We start from the raw sequence: 24,894 nt of genomic DNA, 5'->3' as shown, positions 1-24,894 counted from the left end.
GAACCAAGTTCGATAGGTTAATTACGCGTTGGGAAAACTTTTGTTTACAATTTGAGGTTAGAGGTGTACTCACTTTCCTAATCATAGATAATTTCCTGTTCTGTTGCAAAAATAAATCATGAATAAGATCACTTACACTTTGACAAACTTCACGATCCAAAATGTCAAACTCACAGGAGTGTAACTTCGATGTGATTGCCATATGCACCACATTTAGATGTGTACACACGTTGTAATGAACATGATACCATTTCTTCATTTCCCTCTTTATCCATGTGTATCTTGTAATGTCAATGGCTTCATTTGCAGAGGCAGTTGTTCCTCTTGACTTTATGGAGACATATTTTGGCATAATTTTGCATTGCAAACACTGTTTGTTAAATGAAATGTGTTGTGTTGACTTTCCTTTTTGTATCAGTACTACAGTAGAAAAAAGGCAAGCTGGTGCTTTTCATTTATTACAATGTTGTTCTACCACGAACCAATGGAAGATTCTGTTAAAATATCTGCAAACTGATAAAGACTGGTAATCTTTAAATTTGAAGATTTCAAATAAATATGAAAGAGAAGCTCGTGAAGTATTACAATTCCAGAATTCAGACACACAACAGCCACTAAGCTTCCAGCACTTCAGAGTCAAAACTGATTTTCACAAAATTTTGAACATTCACTGAAAAACTACAGGATAAGAATTTGCAGGATCCAAACAATTGTATCTCACAGTTAGAATAATATGAAGTACCATGTGTCCTAAACTCATAGAAACAAAAGAAGATTAGGATCTAATATCCGATCAACAAAGAGGCCATGAGAGACAGTGTCTAAGCTCAGGTTGGAGAAAGATGGGGAAGGGAATCAGTCATGTCTTTTTCAAAGGAACCATATTGATATTTGCCTTACGCAATTTACAGAAATCACAGGAAACTTAAATCTAGAAGTCCAAGTGGGGATTTGAAGTGGTGTCCTCCCAGATGCGAATCCAATGTCTTACCAATGCACCACCTCACTCATTTGAACCTTTACAGTCAAAATTTTATAGATTGTAGAGATTCCTAAACTGAGTGCTCATGATGATGAACCAAGGATGACAACTGAATAGTAACATAAGCAACTTAGTGTACACATTATAAGAATAACTCATGCTCATAAATAATGATAAAATCTGAAATAATAATAAAAATTGTCACTGAAATTTGGTATTAAATGTTAAGTGAAACATCAGAACTATTTTTGGAATCAGTTAAAACAGGATGAGATAGAAGCTACAGCAAAATTATTAAATTAAAGATGAAATCAAGTTCTGAAGAACAATGGGATGGGACATTTTAATTACACAAAGTGATTTAGTACTTCAATAAAAAGCAAACTGAAGGTTTCTCTTATTTTCAGAGAACACATCTGGTTAAATGTTTCAAACTTATCTCTTTTATTATCTTTCTCTGAGTATTTAATAAACACAAACTTGAAATATGCTCTCAGCTAACTGCACTCCACAGCTACATTTTTATTTGCCTTTCAGCAGTTAAAAAAACTTCCAGCGGTTCACATTATATGTGGAATTGTATAATTCGGGAATATCCTGTTAACATAGGGGAAAAAGTGTTATTTCCCACAGCTTCAGGAAGTCGAATGGGAATCCCTGGACAGAAGACAATGTTCTTTTTTAGGAACAATTTGAGAAAATGTAGGGAACTGGCATGATGCTGAATGCAGGCTGGTTCTACTGCTGCTTAAGTATATTTCACATACGGACCACAAAGTTAAGATAAGAGAAATTGGGGCTCATACAAAGACATATAGAGAGTTGTTTTCCATCATTCAATTTGCGAGTGAGACACGATCACTAGTAGTGGTACAAGGCACCCTCTGCCAGTCACTGTATGGCGGCTTGTGGAGTATAAATGTAGAGGTAGATCATGACCACTGTTTAAGTTGATGTCTGCCAAGTTCGCAGGTGCTTACTGAAGAATCTTCTCCCACCAATCTAACATCATGCCCTGTAATACATAACTCTTCTGTAGAGAGCTCTCTGCGATTTGAACCTATTTCTTTCATAGGTTTCTATTCAAATCAATAAATTTCTTCTATTGTTTCCTTTACAGTTGTGTTCACAACTCTCCAACATCAATAAAAGAAGTCAGGGTTCCACTGAAGCAGTCTTACTTGCATAAAATATTTTGTTTCTCACTGTAACTACATTTCAGCCACACAGTTATTATCAAGTATCATATACAGTATAATAACACAGCCACAGTGGAACTGTAACATCTTTTAAAAGTTTTTGCTAATACAGCAAGACTTTGCAAAACTTTTCTGTGCGCATTTGTTTGGATTTCTGAGCACTACCTCCTGCTACACTATACATTCAATGTGTGTCTACAAGTTCCTTAACAACTAACAATCCACCTTTAACAACAAGTCATGAATTGCTAACAGTGGCAAACTTCACCAAGGACGTATCCACAACTTGGATGAACACCTGAAAGTACACCATTAGTCCCACTAATGATGGCACAGCCACCAACCATTTTTTGTGAAACATAAGTACTTTATGAATACATCCAACATACCAATTATGAAATTACCTTAATAGAAGCATCGACGCTGCCTGTGGCAATCAACTGACCATCAGCACTGAAAGCACCCGCTCGACAGTTGCCTTTGTGTGAAGTGACATAAGCTGTTTCATACAGTGCAGGCTCCGGTGCTGAGGACTGAACATCTGTTTCAAACTCCAAGTCTGGAAACGAATGATGACACCATTTTTTATATACATTAAACCATCTTCTGTGACATATAAAGGCCATTTTGTGGTTCTATTCTCCCATAAAGAGTGATGTTTGATGTATAAGATGATTCCATTAATCTTGCAGTAAGATTTTGGAACATTATTAATTACCTCAAAGAAAACAATTTATTGATAAACAGCCAATATGAATTGAGAAAATATTGTTCTTGTGAAACACAATTAGGTTTTCATTCTCAGAAAGTAATGAGTGTTATTGACAATGGATGCATAACTGATTCCACACTTTTGATTTTCAGAAGGCTTCTGACACTGTTTCTCCCCTACTTGTACTCAAACTGCATGCTTATGGAGTACCATCTCAGTTGTTAGACTGTCACATTTACAGAAATTCATCAAGTGAAACAGATGTAATAGCTGGTGTTCCTCAAGAAAGAGTTATAAGTCCCCTGCTGTTCCTAATTTATATAAATTATTTAGGAGACAATGTGAGCAGTCCTCTCTGTTTGCAAATGATGCTGTCATTTACCATCTTGTAAAGTCATCAGAGGATTGCAAAACGATTTAGACAAGATATCTTTATGGTGTAAAAAGTGGCAGCTGACTCTAAATAACAAAAAGTGTGAGGTCATCTAAATGAGTTTGATCCAACTGCAAGAAATGCCACTGGTTTTTAGGTCCATAAGTTAGGCACCAGTTTCCCAGTGTCACAAAATGTCTATTGTTTTCAACTATTTCAATGGCGCTAACAACTGCGACAACAGTAAACAATTCTAGACTATTCAAGACGGTGCATTTATGGGTTTCTGGCAGTGTGTATTAACTCATTCAGTGGTTAGGTAACAAGCTCCACACTAAATTACTTTGTCATCATGGTGATAAAGCAACTGAAACCATCATATATATGAATGTGTGTTATCATCTTTGCATATCAGTTATTCTGATTGGGTGTTCAAATTTTGCTCTTATGATTAAATGTATATGGGTGTGGATAACATGCTTTCATTCTTCCAACCCTAGCATTAATAAATTGTGAAAATAAGCAATAGAAAAGCTGTTATAAACAAATAATTGAGTAGCATAATTTACAGTCATAACTCATTTCAAGTGAAACTGCAACTAATATGTATCATAGTGCACCATTTTTAAAAACTTTAACAGCTCAACATCACAAATGAGCATTATATGGTTAGTTTCTCCACAGCACCAACTGCCCACCTGCATTGTCCCCCATATGTGCATCATGTAGTGGGGTCTCATTCCATATAGCACCAGGACTGCATTTCTAGTTGCAACAAAGACCTCAAACTATTACAGTAAGCAACACAGATTCACCACAGCCATCTCCTTCACTTCAATACTCATATTTTGACTACCGTTCCTTTTAAGGACATTTTAATACAATTAGACTGAGAGTTATGGCGGTGTCCAATAATTTTCTGTTGTAAATGAGTTGAAAATACATCTGATGATGCAACTTTTTAAGTTGTGAAACTGGTTGTACTAACAAAGGAGTATTTAACAAGGGAGTACTGTATGTAATACAGGACATCTCAGAGAGAACATCAGTGATATGTCTTTTAGGTAATTTTGACATTTAGTGCCTCACCGTTCCCCGGTGCGCCCAACATGGTTAAGTGCGGCCCTTATGTTTCACCTACAGTGCTAAGGACGTGTTGACATGTACCATACCACAGGCCTTTTCACCACTTGGGACGAGTTTAGGCGCACTGAATCACAGCTGCCAGAACGTGATAGTCACGTAAACATGCAGCGTTGTCTTTCCACCCTGCTCTTCCAGTAGCTGTTCAGTAGTCTGACTATAGTTCGAGAGTGCATATATGTTTGTTGATGTGTTCGCTTTTTGCAGAATTCAACTGCCCTTCCCATGTTTTTGTCAGTTTTCTTGTTTGCTACAGGAGAAATGTCATATCACCGTGGTTGCACAGATAGAGAGATCCTGGATATGCTCACTAGTAGCAATAGTAAGTGTGAATTATCTGATGTTTGCTAGCAATGATGAGTCCACCACAGAATCTCAAAGCTGTAGTCCTCAGCCCTTTACATCAGAGAGGAGAGAAAGAATTACAGACAGCATTTCGCTGAATCCAAGGAATCAGAAAGTGACAGTGAAACAGCTCAGAAAATGGCACACTTAAGTGACATTTGACAGAAAAGAAACCGATTTCCAGCCATTAAACCATTACTTTGATGACTCGAGTTCAGAACACAAATGTCAACGAGATACTGAGCCAAGCGTTCTTTCATTTTTTTGTGATATTTATGAATGAAGAAATGTTGCAATTTATTGCAGACGAAACAAATTATATTTAGATTTACACCAGAGAAAATACTACAGATTCTGTGAATTCTCAACTGCCAAAGTGGAAATACACTGGATTTGAGGAAATGTATTGATTTATTGCTATTTGCCTTCCAAAGGCGCAAGTTAAGAAGTTAAAATTAAGTGATTACTAGTCCAGAGATATACTTTTGAACACACCAGTTTTCAGCGAAATTATGTCTTGAGACCATTTTGGTCTACTTCTAAGAACGCTACACTTCAGTGATAGCTCTGCGAGTACTGAAGGTGACAGTCTAAAACTAGGACGATTGTTGACAAAGTTCATAAGAGGTTTCGTAAATTCATTTCATCCCCGTCACAAGCTTTGTAGAGATAAAAGTCTCTTGCTGTTCAAAAGATGATTATCTTTTAAGTAATTTATTCCAACCAAGCGAAGTAGATTTGGAATAAAGACATTTGTACTGTGTGACTGTCACAGTGGCTATTTTTTGGATTTTATTGTATATACAGGTGCAACAAAAGAAACTGTGTTCCACAATTAAGGGAAAAGTGGCGACGTAGTGGCAACTCTTATGGGACTGTATTTGGAACAGGGTCATATTCTATCTGTCGATAGTTGGCACTCCAGCCCGGACCTGTTTCTCTGGCTTCACAACTATAGAACAGCTGCATGTGGCAATGCTCATAAGAATAGGTGCAACATGCCACAACTGCAGAAGAAATTAAAACGAGTAGAGACTGAGTTTAAGTGCACCGTCAGGATACTTGCTATCAAGTGGTGTGATAAGAGAGAGGTGTGTGTGTTGACCACAAGTCACGCAACACAAATGGTTAAAACAGAGAAGAAATACTGGCAAAAAAATAAAGAAACGGCAATGTATTGTAGATTAAAATTCAAGTATGGGTGCAGTTGACCGTTGTGACATGTTACTGAGCTCAGTGAGATCAATGGATAAGACTGAGAAATGGTACAAGAAATATTTTTTCCACCCTTTGGATTTGTGCATTCTAGATGTTCGTGCTCTCCACTGGTCGGTAACAGGGCAAAAAACGGCATGCACAGAGTTTCACCTTTCTCTCGCAAGGGAGAGTGTAGAAAAATATGCTACAGAATGGATAAAAGCTTGGTAGGGGAAGGCACTAAAATGGCGATACTCCTCTGCAATTCACAGGGAGACATTTTCCGGCGGTTACTGTGAGTGAACATTTACAGAAAAGTATGCTAACGTGCAGATGCGTGTTTTGCATGAAACAAAGTGCACCAGCAAACTAGATACCAACACAAAACTTGGAACGTTCCATTATGTGTTGTGCCCTGCTTTGAGACTTATCATACAAAGAAGCACTACTAATCATTGAGAACTAAATCCGAGAAAATTTATTGACACTTCTGAATGAATTACTAAAAAAAAAGGCAAAAAATGTAAAAAAATATATAAATCTATTTTTAACTTCATCAGTTGTGATTGAAAGCCTGGATCGAAAACAAGAGTGGGAAATAGAAGCAACAAATGCCTGTTGTCTCCATATGTAGCAATTTGCCAGCAAATGAGCGGACTTGGTGATTGAGAAGGCGTAATATCTGTACTGTAGCAAATGTAATTGCGGCAGTATAACAAAACCCATATATTAAAAACAAAGATTCCAAGACTTACCAAGCGGGAAAGTGCCGGCAGACAGGCACAATGTCCAAACCACACAAACACACACACAGAATTACTAGCTTTCGCAACCGATGGTTGCTTCTTCAGGAAAGAGGGAAGGAGAGGGAAAGACGAAAGGATGTGGGTTTTAAGGGAGAGGGTAAGGAGTCATTCCAATCCCGGGAGCGGAAAGACTTACCTTAGGGGGAAAAAAAGGACAGGTGTACACTCGTGCACACACACACACACACACACACACACACACACACACACACACACACACACACACACACATATCCATCTGCACATACACAGACATGTCTGTGTATGTGCGGATATATATATATATGTGTGTGTGTGTGTGTACACCTGTCCTTTTTTTCCCCCTAAGGTAAGTCTTTCTGCTCCCGGGATTGGAATGACTCCTTACCCTCTCCCTTAAAACCCACATCCTTTCGTCTTTCCCTCCCCTTCCCTCTTTCCTGAAGAAGCAACCATCGGTTGCGAAAGCTAGTAATTCTGTGTGTGTGTTTGTGTGTTTTGGACATTGTGCCTGTCTGCCGGCGCTTTCCCGCTTGGTAAGTCTTGGAATCTTTGTTTTTAATATATTTTTCCCATGTGGAAGTTTCTTTCTATTTTATTTACAAAACCCATATATTAATCTACATACAATACATTTAAATTATTAACATGTAACATAGAAAGTTATATTCTTTTATCCTTAGTAGTACAAATATAGATCACATTTGGCCTACTTGTACAAAACCTGTTTTCCATAACTGATACAAACGCCTTTGACCAACGAGAAACAACATCCTAATGTTAAAACTCTGTTCTTAGTGTGATTTTTCTTGCTACTTTGCCTCTGTTGTTAGCCAATATTGGAAATTCAACATACCATTCTGGGGAGGGTGGGGGGCTTAAAGTTGGCTGTTCGAATGAGACTGGCTTTGAAGCATTAATAGAAGACGGTATTTGTAAAAGAAGTGTGGAATATATCTTGCTTTTGTCTTTTCATAAAAATCAAAATATTTTTGACTAATTTGTTGATTGTTGGAAAATAGTAGGGGCATAACAATTTTTATTCAGTATCTTTGTGCTATCAATCTATTGCACTCTAAAACTCATTTTCATCATGTGTTCAGTCTACTAGATACGTAAATCTGAAGTTTACACTATTTTTGGGCCTAATTTTTGCCCCCAACTTTCATTCCAATTATACAGCTTGGAATGTTTTATAGAACAGTTTTCTAGCAAAATCAGAACGAAAAAACCACATTTTTGATGTTTTTACAATATCTTCAATTCATTCAGTACTGGAAAGTGCTATGCACATGAAACTTTAAATTTGAGAACCATGTGTTGTTAGGTTCACGTTTGTCATAGCATTAGTCCAGGAGATGCAGAAAGCTAAACTTCAAAATTTTTTTGGGTGTCTATTATTTTGGCCATCAAAATGGCTCTTAAAATTCTTTTCATTATTATTCTTAAGAGAACAAATAAAGTTGTACAATATGGCCAAATTTGATTTCTTTACAAAACTATTGCCCGAGATATTACAGTTCAAAGCTGCCAAAACCTCAGGCTGGCTCTGCATTAGTCATAATCAGTCCAGAAGTATTCAGCGCAGGGAAGGATGGGCAGCGCAGGCCGTGCCAGTTCCTGCGGCAGCTCCGAGGGACAGGCACTTAGCAGAACCCAGCACACATTCTGTAGTGCCCTCATCCAGCCAGTTAAGTAAGAAATCCTTACACACAGGGCATAGGCACTTACAGAGTCAGTATCACATACCTCACATTTTCTAATTCAATGACTCAGTTCCTCTGTTTGATGTCACACCCTGATCCTCCTCTCTCTCTCTCTCTCTCTCTCTCTCTCTCTCTCTCTCTCTCTCTCTCTCCAGCTATTGCCAAAGTTCAAAATTGTTAGCTCTTCTGTCTGCAGTGGCCCAAGTTTTTTGCTATCAAGTGTACAGTGCAAATGTCTGATGTTGAAAGGTATCGTTTATCTTCGCCCTGCACAGTAAAACATTAATTTTCACTTAAGTCCATTGCTACTATGGCAATGTTTACATCAGATGATCCTTTCAGTCTGTTGTAATAATATGATTGAGATTTTGCAATGTAAGAGTGTGGAACATTTTTTCTACTTCAGATGAAAGACACTCAGTAAAGTTGGCAATTTTTGCAGAACACATGGTTTTTTTGTATTCAATCTTCATCGCAGTTTTCAATAATCCTTTTTTTATATTAAAAACTTGTTACTTTTTCTTTCAGGGGCTATTCATGACAGTGCTGCAACATATATGCAGAGGCTGAGGTTCCACAAAGCAGTATTTTTATATCTTCATAGTTATCTTCACATGGAACTGCATTAATTACTGATATGTACTGAGTCGGATTCATTAGCTCCCTTAAAATGGACGATTTGAGGCAGAGCGGACAGAATTTAGTAAAACCTATTTTAGTTTCAGTATATTCACTTTTAAAATCCGAATACTTCTGCATTTCAAGTACTGGGCCTTTGCCTGTTACAGTACCCATCTCAAAATCTGGACACATTTCATGCAAACTAAATAAAAATCAGCTATTTTCTTTCTGTTTTTCTTCTTCTATGTTACCACATTTACTGCACTTTGTAAAATTCCAGACTGTTTATTACACTGATAAAAATTCAGTACCAAACCAGTGACTTGCCGCACTAAGTTATAAGAAAATCCAATTACTTTTTTTTCTGAGATTAATTGAGTGAAGTTGGTATGGTTATAGAGTCAGCAACTGACTTTGTTTCTTATTTGTAGCTTGATGTAAATTGTTCCTTATGTTATCAAGTAGCAAGACCATATCAGAAGCTTTTTTAAAGTTTCACTTCTGCAAATATCTTTTTTCGATCAAGTGTACATAATTTCAAAGGTAAGCATCCACTTCTACGAAGGCGATATTTGTAGACTTCATAGATCAGACTATATGATTATTAAAATACAAATATTTGCACTTTTTTGCTGGGATTATATAGCTTATGCTGCCACTTTTTCCTTGGTGAAAAAATATTGTTAATTAAATAGGATAGTAACAAGGGAAACAAAGTACTAAATAATTAGTCATACAAATATTTTAACAATATTTACGAGATGAATGAATAAAACACTGGACTAAAATTTCCAATACACTAAGAAAAATACCAAACAGGAAAAAATTCTCTAATTTTATTTCTTAATGTGATAGCCTAAGCTTTAAGAACTATTTTGGAAAAAAAAGTAGGTGTTACTCCATTCCCTTTATTTGATATTCAATGTAATGCTGAACCATACTTGATTTTTTTTCCTCCTTTGGCAAATTTATTTAATGATATTAAGTAATTTTGTTTACAATCCCTACGGTTTACAGTTTAGAACACCAAACTTCATACAGAGTGTATGAAAAATTAAAAACTTTTAATTTATTTTCAGAATATTAGCAAATATCATCAAGGCACTAAAATCATCAAAACCTTCCAAATTTTGAAAAGCCATTATATGAAAACAGAGAGAGACAAAATTTTAAAATTTGGTACGATTAATTTTCTCTGTAAAGAGAAAAAATATGTAAGGTTTTATTAAAATCTAAGATGATGGGTAATAAACCGCCTAATTTTTGGTGGACCTGACACGGAATGATCCATCAAGTACATAAACTAACTCTTTCTAACAAAACAAAAGAGGAGCTGTAACAGCTATCATCACTGGTTATATGCTGCTGCTTCTCAAGAACCTCACCAAGACCAGGTCCGAGTACATTCTCTGGTGCAACCCCTGCTGCTATAGCTGCTGCTGCACCTCCACCTTTGGAACGTTCTGGCTCATGACGAAGACCGGCCATAACAATATGGAGCAGACGATCTGAAGGCGGACAAGGTGGGTCTGCCTGAGCAACTGCTGATAGACCCACAGCCAGACTCTGATGCCCATCATAGAAAAGTTGACTGTACAGGAGAAACAAGTTAAAGTACATTAACACATGTTATCATTACACATGTATGTGGGATATTAACAGGGTAAATAACCAAGTAGAGACATTCACAGTGAATGCCTCTTATAGTACATACCAAGTAAAACCCCCCTTATAAACATTCTTAATCTAGTAAGTACTATTACCATACAACACTGCTTAATGCACTACATGAATATAGTGCGGATAACAAAACTACCAACTTAATATAACAGGGCTTAACACAAACAATTACTAAAGTAAACTTTATGGTTGAAATCTACATCAACACTCAACAAGTCACTAGACAGTGTGTGGCGGAAGGTACTCCTGGTACCACTATCCAATCCTCCCTTCCCTGTTCCATTTGCAAATGGCATGTGGGAAGAATGACAATTGCAAACCACTGTATAAGCTCTAGTCCAGTTTCTCAAACTTTCTTGTTGTGGTCATTTTGTGAGATGCATGTGAGAGGAAATAACATGTAGTCCAACTCTTCCTAGAGTGTTCACTCCCAAAATTTCAATAGTAAACCACTCCATGGTGCACAATCCCACTCTTATAATATCTGCAACTGGAGCTTGTTGACCATCTCTGTGATGCTCTTGCACCAACTAAATGACCCAGTGGTGAAATGCACTCCTCTTCATTGTATCTTCTCTGTCTATTTTGATAGTCCTACCTGGTAAGGGTCGCAGAGAGATGAACAATACTCAGTACCCAAGAATAAGTCAAATGAATATGTGTGTGTGTCACTCCTTTCTTGGAAGATTATTCCTATGAATCTCAGTCTAACACTTATTTTTCCTATTAGTTGCTTTATGTGGTCATTCCAATTACGATTGCTCTAGATGGTTACTCTTAGATATATTACAGCAGATGTTGTTCCCAGCAATTTGTCATATATAGTGTATTTGTACAGTAGTGGATTTCTTTTCCTATGTATCCGAAATGTGTTACATTTATTTACATTCAGGGTCGATTGGTGGTTCCTGTACCGCTCATCAACCCTCTGCATTTCATTCCCCCAAACCACTACAGTCTTTTGGTAGTGCTTCCTTCTTGTAGACAACCATATCACCTATGAATTGCCTTATGCAGCTTGTGACATTTTTATCCATATCATTTACACATACTGTAAACAGTAACAGTCCTATCACACTTCCTTAGGGTGCTCCTGAAATTACCTTTACACATGTCGATTTGGTTCCATTATGTGTGACGTGTTGAATTCTCTCTGCAAGGAAGTCTTGAATCCGGTTGCAAATCTGGTTTGATACTCAGTGAGATCCTTTTTTTTCTGTTCAGTGTAAAATGCCTTCCTGAAATGTTGGAATATGGCATCAATCTGAGCGCTGATGTCTACAGCAGTGTGGATCTCATGGAGTAACAGAATGAGCCGAGTTTAGCAACATCTCATTTACAGAATCCATGTTGACTTTATGGAGGAGATTTTTGTTTTCCAAAAATGTCATAACACATAAGCATAAAACATGTTCCATAATTCAACAACATAATTGATGTCAGTGATATAGGCCTACAGTTATATGCATCTGTCCTAGATCCTTCTTGAAAACAGGAATGACCTCCACTTTTCCCCAGTCGCTAGGTATTCTTCGTTGCTCCAGTGACCTATGAGAAAGTGTTGTTAGTAGGCATGCAAGTTCCTTCACATAATCTCTGTAGAATCTTACAGTTATGTCATCTGGTCCTGAAGCCTTTCCACTACTAAGTGATATTAGTTGCCTTTCTGTTAAGTGATCACTTATCTCAGTGTCTGCCATTTTGATCTTCATACCATGAGAGAAAGGAAGGACCGTATTACAATCTTCCACAGTGAAACAATATCACAAGACCGAATTCATTATTTCAGCCTACTCTCTGTCACCTTCCATTTTGGTACCAGTATTCTCCTTGAGTACCTGAATAGAGGATTTCAGTCCACTTACTGAATTTACATAAGATAAGACACCACCTAGGGCTTTTACTTGGATCGGCTGGCAAACTTTCACTTTCAAAGTCACTTAAAGCCTGTCTCATTCCTCTCCTTACACTTATTTTCACTTTATTCAGCTTTTGTTTGTCTGGTAGGTTTTGATTTCTCTTGAATCTGTGATTAAGCTCTTTTTTTATGTAGCAATTTTCTAGCAGGGGTGTTAAACCATAACAGATCTTTCCCATCCCTTCAGACCTTGCTCGGAACGTACATGTGTAAGACATATTGAATGATGCTTTAATTTTTTTTCCATTTGAGTTCTACATCTTTGTCCTCAACACTGAACATCTGATGTTGACTACTCAAATACTCAGCAATGTGTATCCTGTCACTCTTCTTGAGAAAAAAACATTTTCTTACCTCCCTTAACATTCCTTGTAATAGCTAGTCATAGTTGCTATCAATGCTTTATAATAAGTGATGCTCTAGTTTATGCTAACTGATTCAAAAAGATCAGATCTGTTTGTTTCTAGAAGGTCTAAGACATTACCTTCACAAGTTAGCTCTCTAACTAGTTGCTGGAAGTAATTTTTGTACACAATATTCAATAACATCACACAAACCATCTCTCTAGTGCCAGATTTGACAGCTTGACTCTCCCATTCTATACCTGACAACTTGAAGTAATGCCATATTACAATAGCATGACCAGGAAGCTTATTCATGAAATTCTGCAAGTTCTCTCTGAAGTGACCAATCACTACAGCTCTTTTTATCTAAAAACAAACATTAGGCAAGATGTTAGGTTATCTTCACTCTTACTCAATCTGATACTATAGAAAATAATCAAAATATAATAGAAAAAATAGCTGGAAGAAACATGGAAACAAAAAGTAAAAGAATCAATGTAAAACGTCTTGCCTTTGCTGATGACATACCAATGAAGTTAGGTAACACAGGTGTGTCACAGCCTCTTTCATCAACAATGATAGAATATATTAGGCTGGGGCGTAAGTTCTTCGTGTCTGTGTTTCACATGTTGGTGTTCCGGTTGCTATTGGTTTATTTATTGAGTGTCTTTTTTTATTTGTAATTCTTTGAGATAATGATTGGAGCTGTGGACACTACAAAACAGAGTTCCAAGTGGAGAAATTGGGACATTTTCGACATATTCTTAAGTCTGAGTTCAACAGAGGGGTGAGAGCAAAAGATGCAGCCAGAAACATTTGTGCCATGTGTGAGTATAATGTAACTGGACGGAGCACAGCAAGAAAATGGTTTTATCCTTTTAGGGAGGATCATTCTGACATTAGTGACCCTCCACAATCGGCAAGACCTTTGGGATTTGATGAAGATCATTTACATGCATCAGTCCACAATGATCGACGTCAGTATACTTGAGAACTGGCAAATGTGATGAATTGTAATAATTTCACCGTCATGCAACATTTGCATGGAATGGGAAAGGTTCAAAAATCAGATGTAAGGGTACCACATGCTCTAAGCCAAATCACAAAAATTAGTGGGCGGCCCGATGTGCATCTGTCCTTGCTTGTCATCAATTCACTCATGAACAACACCGACGATTCCTATCTTGTGTCCTTAATGATGACGAGAAATGGTGTCATTATGCAAACATATGAAAAAGCTTATCCCCAACATTATTCAAAGAAAATTTGGATTAGGAATTAAAGTCCAGGGAGAAGAAATAAAAACTTTAAGGTTTGTCGATGACATAGTAATTTTGTCAGGGACAACAAAGGAGTTGGGCGAGCAGATGAATGGAATGGACAATGTCTTGAAAGAAGGATATACAGTTAACATCAAAAAAAGCAAAATTCTGAAGGTGGCAGGGATAAAATACAGGGAGCGAAAGGCTATTTACAATTTGTACAGAAACCAGATGGCAGTTATAAGAGTCGAGGGACATGACAGGGAAGCAGTGGTGGGGAAGGGAGTGAGACAGGGCTGTAGTCTATCCCCGATGTTATTCAATCTGTATATTGAGCAAGCAGTGAAGGAAACAAAAGAAAAATTCGGAGTAGGTATTAAAATTCATGGAGGAGAAATAAAAACTTTGAGGTTCGCCGATGACATCTTAATTCTGTCAGAGACAGCAAAGGACTTGGAAGAGCAGTTGAACGGAATGGATAGTGTCTTGAAAGGAGGATATAAGATGACCATCAACAAAAGCAAAACGAGGATAATGGAATGTAGTCGAATTAAGTCGGGTGATGCTGAGGGTATTAGATTAGGAAGTGAGACACTTAAAGTAGTAAAGGAGTTTTGCTATTTGGGGAGCAAAATAACTGATGATGGTCGAAGTAGAGAGGATATAAAATGTAGACTGGCAATGGCAAGAAAAGGGTTTCTGAAGAAGAGAAGTTTGTTAACATCGAGTATAGATTTAAGTGTCAGAAAGTCATTTCTGAAAGTATTTGTATGGAGTGTAGCCATGTATGGAAGAGAATCATGGACGATAAATAGTTTGGACAAGAAGAGAATAGAAGCTTTCGAAATGTGGTGCTACAGAAGAATGCTGAAGATTAGATGGGTAGATCACATAACTAATGAGGAAGTATTGAATCGGATTGGGGAGATGAGAAGTTTGTGGCACAACTTGACCAGAAGAAGGGATCGGTTGGTAAGACATGTTGTGAGGCATCAAGAGATCACCAATTTAGTATTGGGGGGCAGCGTGGAGGGTAAAAATCGTAGAGGGAGACCAAGAGAGGACTACACTAAGCAGATTCAGAAGGACGTAGGTTGCAGTAGGTACTGGGAGATGAAGAAGCTTGCACAGGATAGGGTAGCATGGAGAGCTGCATGAAACCAGTCTCAGGACTGAAGACCACAACAACAACAACAATAAAATGCAGACTGGCAATGGCAAGAAAAGTGTTTTTGAAGAAGAGAAATTTGTTAACATCAAGTATAAATTTGTGTAAGCAAGTGAAACATGGATGATAAACAGTTTACACAAGAAGAGAAGGATGATTAGATGTGTAGATCATGTATCTAACACGCAGGTACTGAATAGAATAAGAGACAAGAAAAACAAATGAAGGGATTGGTTAGTACGCTAGACTAACAAAAAACGCTATACAGGAGTTGAGCTGTGAAACTATTCCGAACCACCTCATTCATCTGTCTTGCACCCTCAGATTTTCACCTTTTCGGCTATCTATCAAACAATCTTAACGAACTTCCTTTCCAGATGAAAACGCACTCCAAACATGGCTCAATGAGTTCTTTGCCTCAAAACCATGTGATTTCTGCAATTGCGGATCCAGAAAGTTACCCCAGTGTTGACAGACTGTTGTAGATAGTGAGGGAGAACATATTATTGATGATTTAAGACTGTTGTGGGTATCTGTTGTTTCCATCAAACTTACGAGAACCGGTACGAACTTTAGCACCAGTTCAAAAGCAATAAACCAATCCACAATAAAATGACACTCCAAATTACCATGTTTTCTGAGTTACAGGTTTTCAGAAGCACTAATATCATCTACATTAATATATCATAAGGAAGTACCAAGAGTTATTATAACAATTATGTGGAACAATTTACTGGTTCAGTAAACCATTAAAGAAGCAACAATGTTGTATCTCAAGAAATTACTGGAAAAATTTAGCTCTGGACATCAGCATGTATAGGAACTGTTGACACACGTAAATAATGCGAGAGGGGCTAATTGGAAGTGTCTGATTCCACCCATTGCTTTGACCCATGACATAATGGTGTTGTGTGTGACTATGTTTAGGCTGGTTTGTATTTGTAGATGTCAAGTTGCTCTATTTGATGGTGCCCTCTGGTGGTGGATGTTGACATGTTGAGTTTAACATGTGGCATTGAGCTCGTTTGAGACCTGATTATCACTGTGGTAACGAGGGTATGAGCCTCGGTAGCCAATGTGATATGTTAGATGTCACGCTTGTGGGCAGTGTACAAAGTTGAGAGTTTCAGCGTCGCGGATCAGGAACCTATACATGTGGCATTGTCGATGCAACAATATCTGGTGTCTGATATGGCATGGTACCTGGTTCAAGAGATCAAGGTTGGCCAAAGGGTAGACTGTTTTACTTATGTATTACTTTTCTATAGGTCCTCCTCAATTTTTTGTGTGCATCAGACTGATGTGAGTGTTAGAATTGTTTTATATTGGTTTTCTCTTTGCTGCGAGGTGTGTTCAGAGTACACGAAGTACAGGGGGATGTTGGGTGGGCCAGGTGTTGTTGTTGAAATTGATGATTCACAGTTTGGTAAGAGGAAGTATGAGGCACTTATTGAGTTGGTTTGTGTGTGTGGGGAGGCTGTTATTTCGAGGGGGATGGGGGTACATAGATTGAGTGTTTAGGGTTTTGCGGGGTCTTCATAAGAGAGAACTAGTGGGGCTCATTGAGGAATATACCGAGAAGGGTAAAACTGTTATGTCAGATGCATTTTCGTCGTAGAGCAGTTATGAACATATAGTAGTTAACTATAGTATCCAGTTTATAGATCATGACACTGGGGTTTGTACTAATACCATAAGAGGGGGAGGGGGGGGGGGGGCACTGTGGGGCAATTAAATCAGTTATAGGGAAGGGGAAGAGGTGTTCTTCCAACCTGCAATCTCATTTAGATTAGTATTTCTGGCAGAATAGAGGGTTGAGGTGAGGATGTGTCAGCTGAGAGTGGTGAGTTGAGGGGTTGTGTGTGTGAGGGGGCGGGATTGTGTGTATTGTTTTTAGGGTTAATGGAGCAGGTTATGGGTTGGGGAGAGGGGTGGAGGTGTTTAGAGATTATGTTAGAGATAACCAGTTTGTTTGCCTCTTCTTAAAAGCAAAACAAGTAAGAGTGTGTGTGTGCGCACGGGCGCGTACAGCCCAACTTATCAGGTATATAATTTTTGTTTTTATTTTATTCCACAGTAATATTGACTATTGCATATTTATGGTATTTTAGTTCTGTGTTAGTTGAACTAGTAAATGTGGTTTTTTTCTCAGTTGGCAGGGTTCTATTTCGGTGGTGTTTCGTAAATTATGTAAGTGTATGAAGTTTGTGGTTGTGATTTCTTTTTTATTTATGGTTTGCTAGTAGGTATTGACAGGTGCTTTTAAGCAACAAAGATAAAGGGAAATATCCAATTCCACTTTTCAGAGTTGTAAGTCTTGGTTTTTTAGTATTGTGGGCTTCATTTGAGCTACTTAGGGTGAGTGAAGTGTATGATTCCTGTTGGTGTTGTGGCTGTAGCATTATTTCATAAGTTGAGATTTTTTAATAATATTTATTTTGGGATGGTATAGTGTTTTTCATTGTTTTATATTTACCTTGTCCGTGTCCAAAACCCACTATTTCCCACAGTTGCCCTGTTACTTTCATTTTAGTGTTGGAGTGGGACATTCTTGAATCATTTTATTTTTGTCCGTGGTGGTGGTGGTCAGTGTTTAACGTCCTGTCGACAACGAGGTCATTAGAGACGGAGCGCAAGCTCGGGTTAGGGAAGGATTGGGAAAGAAATCGGCCGTGCCCTTTCAAAGGAACCATCCCGGCATTTGCCTGAAACAATTTAGGAAAATCACGGAAAACCTAAATCAGGATGGCCGGAGACGGGATTGAACCGTAGTCCTCCCAAAAGCGAGTCCAGTGTGCTAACCACTGCGCCACCTCACTCGGTATTTTTGTTCGTGTCTGTTGGCATGAGTATGTAGCGACAATATCTTCGCTATTTAGTATACGCTGGAACTAGGTGCTTCTCCCATAGTGATGGCATTGCGGATCAAAGCAGATGGGTAGAATCAGACGCTTACCTAATGCCTGCAATCCATACAACCTTCTGAAGAAGCAGTAATAAAACTAAATTTCTTTTATGTAAATGGTTGCTGATTGTATCAATATATGTAACTACAGTTGCTGAGGATGGATAAACAACAAAATTAACAGATGAGTTAGGCCCTCTGTTAACCATATTAAACAGCACATCCCTCTAACAAACGGCGCACAAGTCTTGGAAGGAAGCAAGGTCTCAGCTATCTACATGAAAGGTAACAGAGTTGATCCACACATGGAATATCATTGATCCTCTGTTGGAGGATAGAGCATATTCTGTGCTCTAACATAATGAGCTCTTTCGAAAAGAATTACCTCCTCAGAAAGAAGCCGCCACAGTTTCAGAAGATATTGATAACACGATAGATGACTTACACTTTTCTCATGTGATGTTCTGAATTCCATTAATCAAGGCAATCCTGTGGACACAGTAGCTCCTAATTTACGAAAAGCGTTTGGCTCTGTACCATCCCAAAGATCATCAACTACAATAATCGTAGTGTTTGTCACAAGAAATTTGTGATGAATGATGAATTTTTTGTATCAAGAATGCAGTATATTATCTTAACTGGAGACTCAATGAGAAAATAGGAGTAAATGCAGATGCGGCCCATGGAAGTATGTTTGAATCATTTCTGTTTGTGTCATATACTTATGACCATGCAAGCAATATTAATACTAGCCTCAGACTTTTAGAAGATGATGCAGTTATCTATAATGAAGCACTGTCTGCAAAGAGCTACATAGATATTCTGATCCTAATAAGATTTAGAAATGTGCAGAGATTAACAACTTGTTTTAAATTCAGAAATGTAAAACTGTGCACACCACAAAAAAAAAAAAAAAAAAAAATAAAAAAAAAATGTAGAAACTTATGTCTACAAAATCAGCGAGCCATAATTTTAATTAGCCTACTCAAATCAAACAAGTATCTGATTGTAAGTTGCAAAAGGTGTTTGAAATGGAGTGAATACACAGACCCAATCATATGTGAAACAGGTTGCAGACTTTGGTTTTTTGGTAGGGCATTGGGAAAATGCAGTCTACAAAGGATGTTGCCTGCATGACCAGAGCCGCGATAAGGCCAAAGTGACCCAAGCTGAGAGGGGCACCACACATGTGAGGGCATATCACAATTAGCAGTGGCCACATGTGAAAACTTATTGAGACAGGAATCTGGGCTGCCCAGGTGCAAGAATTGTCTACAGCGTGCATCACAATTAGTACCAAAAACTGACACAGGTGAAAGTGATCGAGGGAAAACGGGTGCCAAATGATAAGTTGCTTACGTGAAAACATGTTCTTGAACCAGCCCTGTGAATAACAATTGTGAGTCCAATCCTAGAATACTGCCCAAGTGTGTGAACTACAACTGTCCTCCAGAAGCGTACTTACAATGTATCAGAAAACAGTATTATGTGAAGAATATAGGGATTTACTACATGCCTCTATCCATCACTCCCACAGCAACTAAGATTCAACTAATTACAGTTTGTACAGAGACATTTCAGCAGTAATTCTTCCCAAACTCCATTTGTGAATAAACCTGTATATATGGTACGAGGAAAGTAGCCTATCCTTCACTATGCACTTCACAGTAGTTTGCAGTGTATGAATTTCTATGTAGTGTCAAAGCTATTAATGAAAAATCTTCAGAATAATGAGCTTTGCTGTCAGCACCAAACAATTTACATAGCTTGCACGTTTCTCTTCCTTCTGTTTCTAATGGCAAAGTTAAATTGCATGGTGTAACTGGATACTCTGCAAAACAGTAAGCTATAAAAAGCATAGCTCAGGGCTATTTTTATCATTCACATATTATTCTTCATTTCAGTTTTATTTGTATATGAGGAGCAGGACAAATGACTACTTGTCTTCTGTCCACAGTCATTATCGCATTACTATAACTGGTTATCTTTGCAGGAGTGAAACTGATGGACCATAGAAAACTGCATGTTCTGTCCTGACAATAAGATCTTCAAATTTACCGAGGTAGTTGTCACTAAATATACTGCATTACTTTTCCAGATACACAGAACTGTACAAAGGCATATACTGAAAACTAATTTTCATATACAGTACCAAGTTCAAATTTTGTTCTTTACTAACTGTACACTGCAACATTTTTTTACAATATAATACTTCCATATAGATAGCTGTGCCAGAAATCTATAAGTATGTACCAATGGCCCTACCGAACATTTTCTGTCTGCGGGTGAGTCTGCAGTCAGTAAAACACAACGAAATAGGTTTTGATCAAGTCCAAACCTAATAGGGTGACAAATCCTAACATGTATCTACCAGGTGTCAGTGTGGCATACGAACAAAATTTTGCTGCCGTACTCTCTTTGGTAGCAAGTAAGTTTCAATTAACGTCTGGTAAACTGTGCTTCTCAAATACCATTGGAACAAAGTGTGCATCTGACGATTTTTACTAGTTTTCTGATATTGTTTATGTAGCAGATGGATTTGTATCAGCTTTCATAATTCTGTTACGTGCTTAAATTTATAGAGCTCGATAAACTGCTAGCTTGAACTAGGCCACAGTTTGTTTCATTGCCGAAACTAAATAATTTTTAATAATGAATGACAACATTGTTTAAATGTCACTGCTTGTTCTGGACTGTGAACTTTAAGCATTGCTGTTGTAATCTGATATAAAACGTGCAGTGAATTTCTCATTTTAGGTATAAACATCTCACAATAAAAGATAGCAATGTTAATAACAACTCGTATGTGTACATCAAATATCTAAAACGATAGCCAGAAATGTTTCCGTGAGATTGGACAGCAAACAAAACAAATATCACAACTTCTCTGAGCAAAATACTCCGTATCACAAGATACCACGTAAAACATAATTCTATATCTGTTCATTTTTGAAATATTCCGCTAAAATTTTATAAGAACTACTTGATGCAACATTCCATACAAATCATATACCATCATCAACAAACCTTATCATCAAGCGATAAAGAAGATCGCGAGTTTTTATAATATTTTTCGGATCAACAGTTTCGCTCATTTCTGTTTGTATTTGGAACGCCAACAACACGCGGTAACAATGCACACCAATGACAACAACGAAGATATACTACTGCATCAGTCTCCTGTGCACATAATACGACAAGCGAGCTATCGTTACATTTTGCTCCCAAAACCGACTTCGTAATACGATTTCACAATACCGATCGTGGTTGCTCTTGTAAACACTCCTAAATCGATTCTGGAAATTCATTTCTAGCTGCCAGTTTTCCACTTCCACAGTCAATTTTCGCTTCCACGTAAGCGCACACCCATTATTGAAAGGTTAGGTTATGTTAGTGCTTTTTAACGTCCCGTCGACAACAATGTGATTAGAGACGGTGCGCAAGCTCGGGTTAGGGAAGGATGGGGAAGGAAATCGGCCGTGCCCTTTCAAAGGAACCATCCCGGCACTTGCCTGAATCGATTTTAGGGAAATCACGGAAAACCTAAATCAGGATGGCTGGGCGGGATTGAATCGTCGTCCTACCGAATGCGAGTCCAGTGTGCTAACCACTGCGCCACCTCGCTCGGTGATTATTGAAAGGTGCTACGGTTGTCAAGTTACGTATTGTTCTCAAAATATTCGGTTAATATGCATAGGGTGACTCACTGTTCTCAGCAGGAGACGCAGATAAATTAGACTGAACATGAAACTGTCTATCTTTATTATACAACTGAAGATAAATTGCGATAGTGTTGACTAAATCAGAAACGGAAACAGCTGTTAGTCCGTTACATGTTCCATTGATCGTTGCACGATAGATCGGAATGGTATGGAATGAGGCACCCTAAATTAACTTGCACATATTGTTACATTCTGAACAATTCTAGGGAATTTTTTCCTGAAGGAAAAGGATATACAGATGTGAATTAATAATTCCTTCCAACCTCCTTGACTCCATTAGAGTGAAAGAAATTCTTCTACAGTATAGAAGGAGTTGTGAAGAAAAAACTTCCTTGGTTTGTTTTCAGGTTTTACTTTGGTGCCTGTCAGACATTTTATATCAGTGGGTAAGCGTACAAAAATCTTTGAACGTCTGTGCTAAAGACAACATTAATGTGTAGTAATGAATGTTATTTCTCCTTCTGGTATTGTGGTTATGAGCATCGATGTTACTTTTGGGCTGTTGTGGATTAATTACAACAAATTGAATGAAGGAACAAACATACTGTGAAGTAGTAGTCAGAATGCCCAGCTCTTTAAACTGATGTCTACAATGGACCACCACATATTATGCATATAGCACATTTTTGTGCAATTAAGACTTTCTTTCTCAAAGATGAGTTACTTCAGAACGTTATTCCACATCGCATTATTGAATACAATTGCAAAATAAGTCAACTTACTGATATTTCTATCTTGAGACTTGCGACAACTCTAAGTGCAAATATGGGTGAACTAACAAGGGAACCTCCCCATAGCACCCCCCTCAGATTTAGTTATAAGTTGGCACAGCGGGTAGTCCTTGAAAAACTGAACACAGATCAATCGAGAAAACAGGAAATAAGCAAAATATAAAAACTGTGTAGTCCATGCGCAAGATAGGCAATGTCAAGTACAGTGTGAGCTCAGGAGCGCCGTGGTCCCATTGTTAGCATGAGCAGCTGCGGAAAGAGAAGTCCTAGGATCAAGTCTTCCCTTGAGTGAAAAATTTGCTCTCTTTATTTTAGCAAAGTTATGATCTGTCCATAAAAGAAATTGTTCAGATAGTGAAGGGTGACGAAAATTTAATAGTCATGGGTGACTGGAATTCGGCAGTAGGAAAAGGGAGAGAAGGAAACGTAGTAGGTGAATATGGATTGGGGCTAAGAAATGAAAGAGGAAGGCGCCTGGTAGAATTTTGCACAGAGCACAACTTAATCATAGCTAATAATTGGTGTAAGAATCATGAAAGAAGGTTGTATACATGGAAGAACCCTGGAGATACTAAAAGGTATCAAATAGACTATATAATGGTAAGACAGAGATTTAGGAACCAGGTTTTAAATTGTAAGACATTTCCAGGGGCAGATGTGGACTCTGACCACAATCTATTGGTTATGACCTGTAGATTAAAACTGCAGAAACTGCAAAAAGGAGGGAACTGAAGGAGATGGGACCTGGATAAACTGAAAGAACCTGAGGTTGTACAGAGTTTCAGGGAGAGCATAAAGGAACAATTGACAGGACTGGGAGAAACAAATACAGTAGAAGAAGAATGGGTAGCTTTGAGGGATGAAGTAGTGAAGGCAGCAGATAATCAAGTAGGTAAAAAGACGAAGGCTAGTAGAAATCCTTGGGTAACAGAAGAAATATTGAATTTAATTGATGAAAGGAGAAAATATAAAAATGCAGTAAATGAAACAGGCAAAAAGAAATACAAACGTCTCAAAAATGAGATCGACAGGAAGTGCAAAATGGCTAAGCATGGATGGCTAGAGTACAAATGTAAGGATGTAGAGGCTTATCTCACTAGGGGTAACATAGATACTGCCTACAGGAAAATTAAAGAGACCTTTGGAAATAAGAGAACCACTTGTATTAACATCAAGAGCTCCGATGGAAACCCAGTTCTAAGCAAAGAAGGGAAAGCAGAACGGTGGAAGGAGTATATAGAGGGTCTATACAAGGGCGATGTACTTGAGAACAATATTATGGAAATGGATGTGGATGAAGATGAAATGGGAGATAAGATACTGCGTGAAGAGTTTGACAGAGCACTGAAAGACCTGAGTCGAAACAAGGCCACCGGAGTAGACAACATTCCATTGGAACTACTGACGGCCTTGGGAGAGCCAGTCCTGACAAAACTCTACCATCTGGTGACCAAGATGTATGAGACAGGTGAAATACCCGCAGACTCCAAGAAGAATATAATAATTCCAATCACAAAGAAAGCAGGTGTTGATAGATGTGAAACTTACCGAACAATCAGTTTAATAAGCCACAGCTGCAAAATACTAACACGAATTCTTCACAGACGAATGGAAAAACCAGTAGAAGCCGACCTCGGGGAAGATCAGTTTGGATTCCGTAGAAATGTTGGAACACGTGAGGCAATATTGACCTTACGACTTAGCTTGGAAGAAAGATTAAGGAAAGGCAAACCTACGTTTCTAGCATTTGTAGACTTAGAGAAAGCTTCTGACAATCTTCACTGGAATAATCTCTTTCAAATTCTGCAGGTGGCAGGGGTAAAATACAGGGAGCGAAAGGCTATTTACAATTTTTACAGAAACCAGATGGCAGTTTTTTGAGTCGAGGGATATGAAAGGGAAGCAGTGGTTGGGAAGGGAGTAAGACAGGGTTGTAGCCTCTCCCCAATGTTATTCAGTCTGTATATTGAGCAAGCAGTAAAGGAAACAAAAGAAAATTTCGGAGTAGGTATTAAAATCCATGGAGAAGAAATAAAAACTTTGAGGTTCGCCGATGACATTGTAATTCTGTTAGAGGCAGCAAAGAACTTGGAAGAGCAGT

The 24,894-nt window shown here is 38.0% G+C and overlaps 1 protein-coding gene across 1 annotated transcript in view; it reads right to left on the bottom strand.

Annotated features, from left to right (window-relative positions):
• Positions 1 to 21,491, bottom strand: part of LOC126273018 (cleavage stimulation factor subunit 1) — a 110,661-nt gene extending 89,170 nt beyond the window's left edge. Inside the window, exons 1-3 of the mRNA XM_049976390.1 lie at positions 21,368 to 21,491; positions 10,449 to 10,654; positions 2,586 to 2,740 (exon numbers count right to left, since the gene is read on the bottom strand). Coding sequence (XP_049832347.1) covers positions 2,586 to 2,740; positions 10,449 to 10,654; positions 21,368 to 21,435 — 429 coding nt within the window. The 5' untranslated portion in view covers positions 21,436 to 21,491. The remainder of the gene's footprint in view (positions 1 to 2,585; positions 2,741 to 10,448; positions 10,655 to 21,367) is intronic.
• Positions 21,492 to 24,894: the final 3,403 nt, after the last annotated feature.

This window comes from Schistocerca gregaria, chromosome 5, assembly GCF_023897955.1.
Source record: "Schistocerca gregaria isolate iqSchGreg1 chromosome 5, iqSchGreg1.2, whole genome shotgun sequence".
Lineage (NCBI taxonomy): Eukaryota > Metazoa > Arthropoda > Insecta > Orthoptera > Acrididae > Schistocerca > Schistocerca gregaria.
The sequence above is the reverse complement of the archived record's forward strand: the minus strand, read 5'-3'. Positions and strand labels throughout refer to the sequence as shown.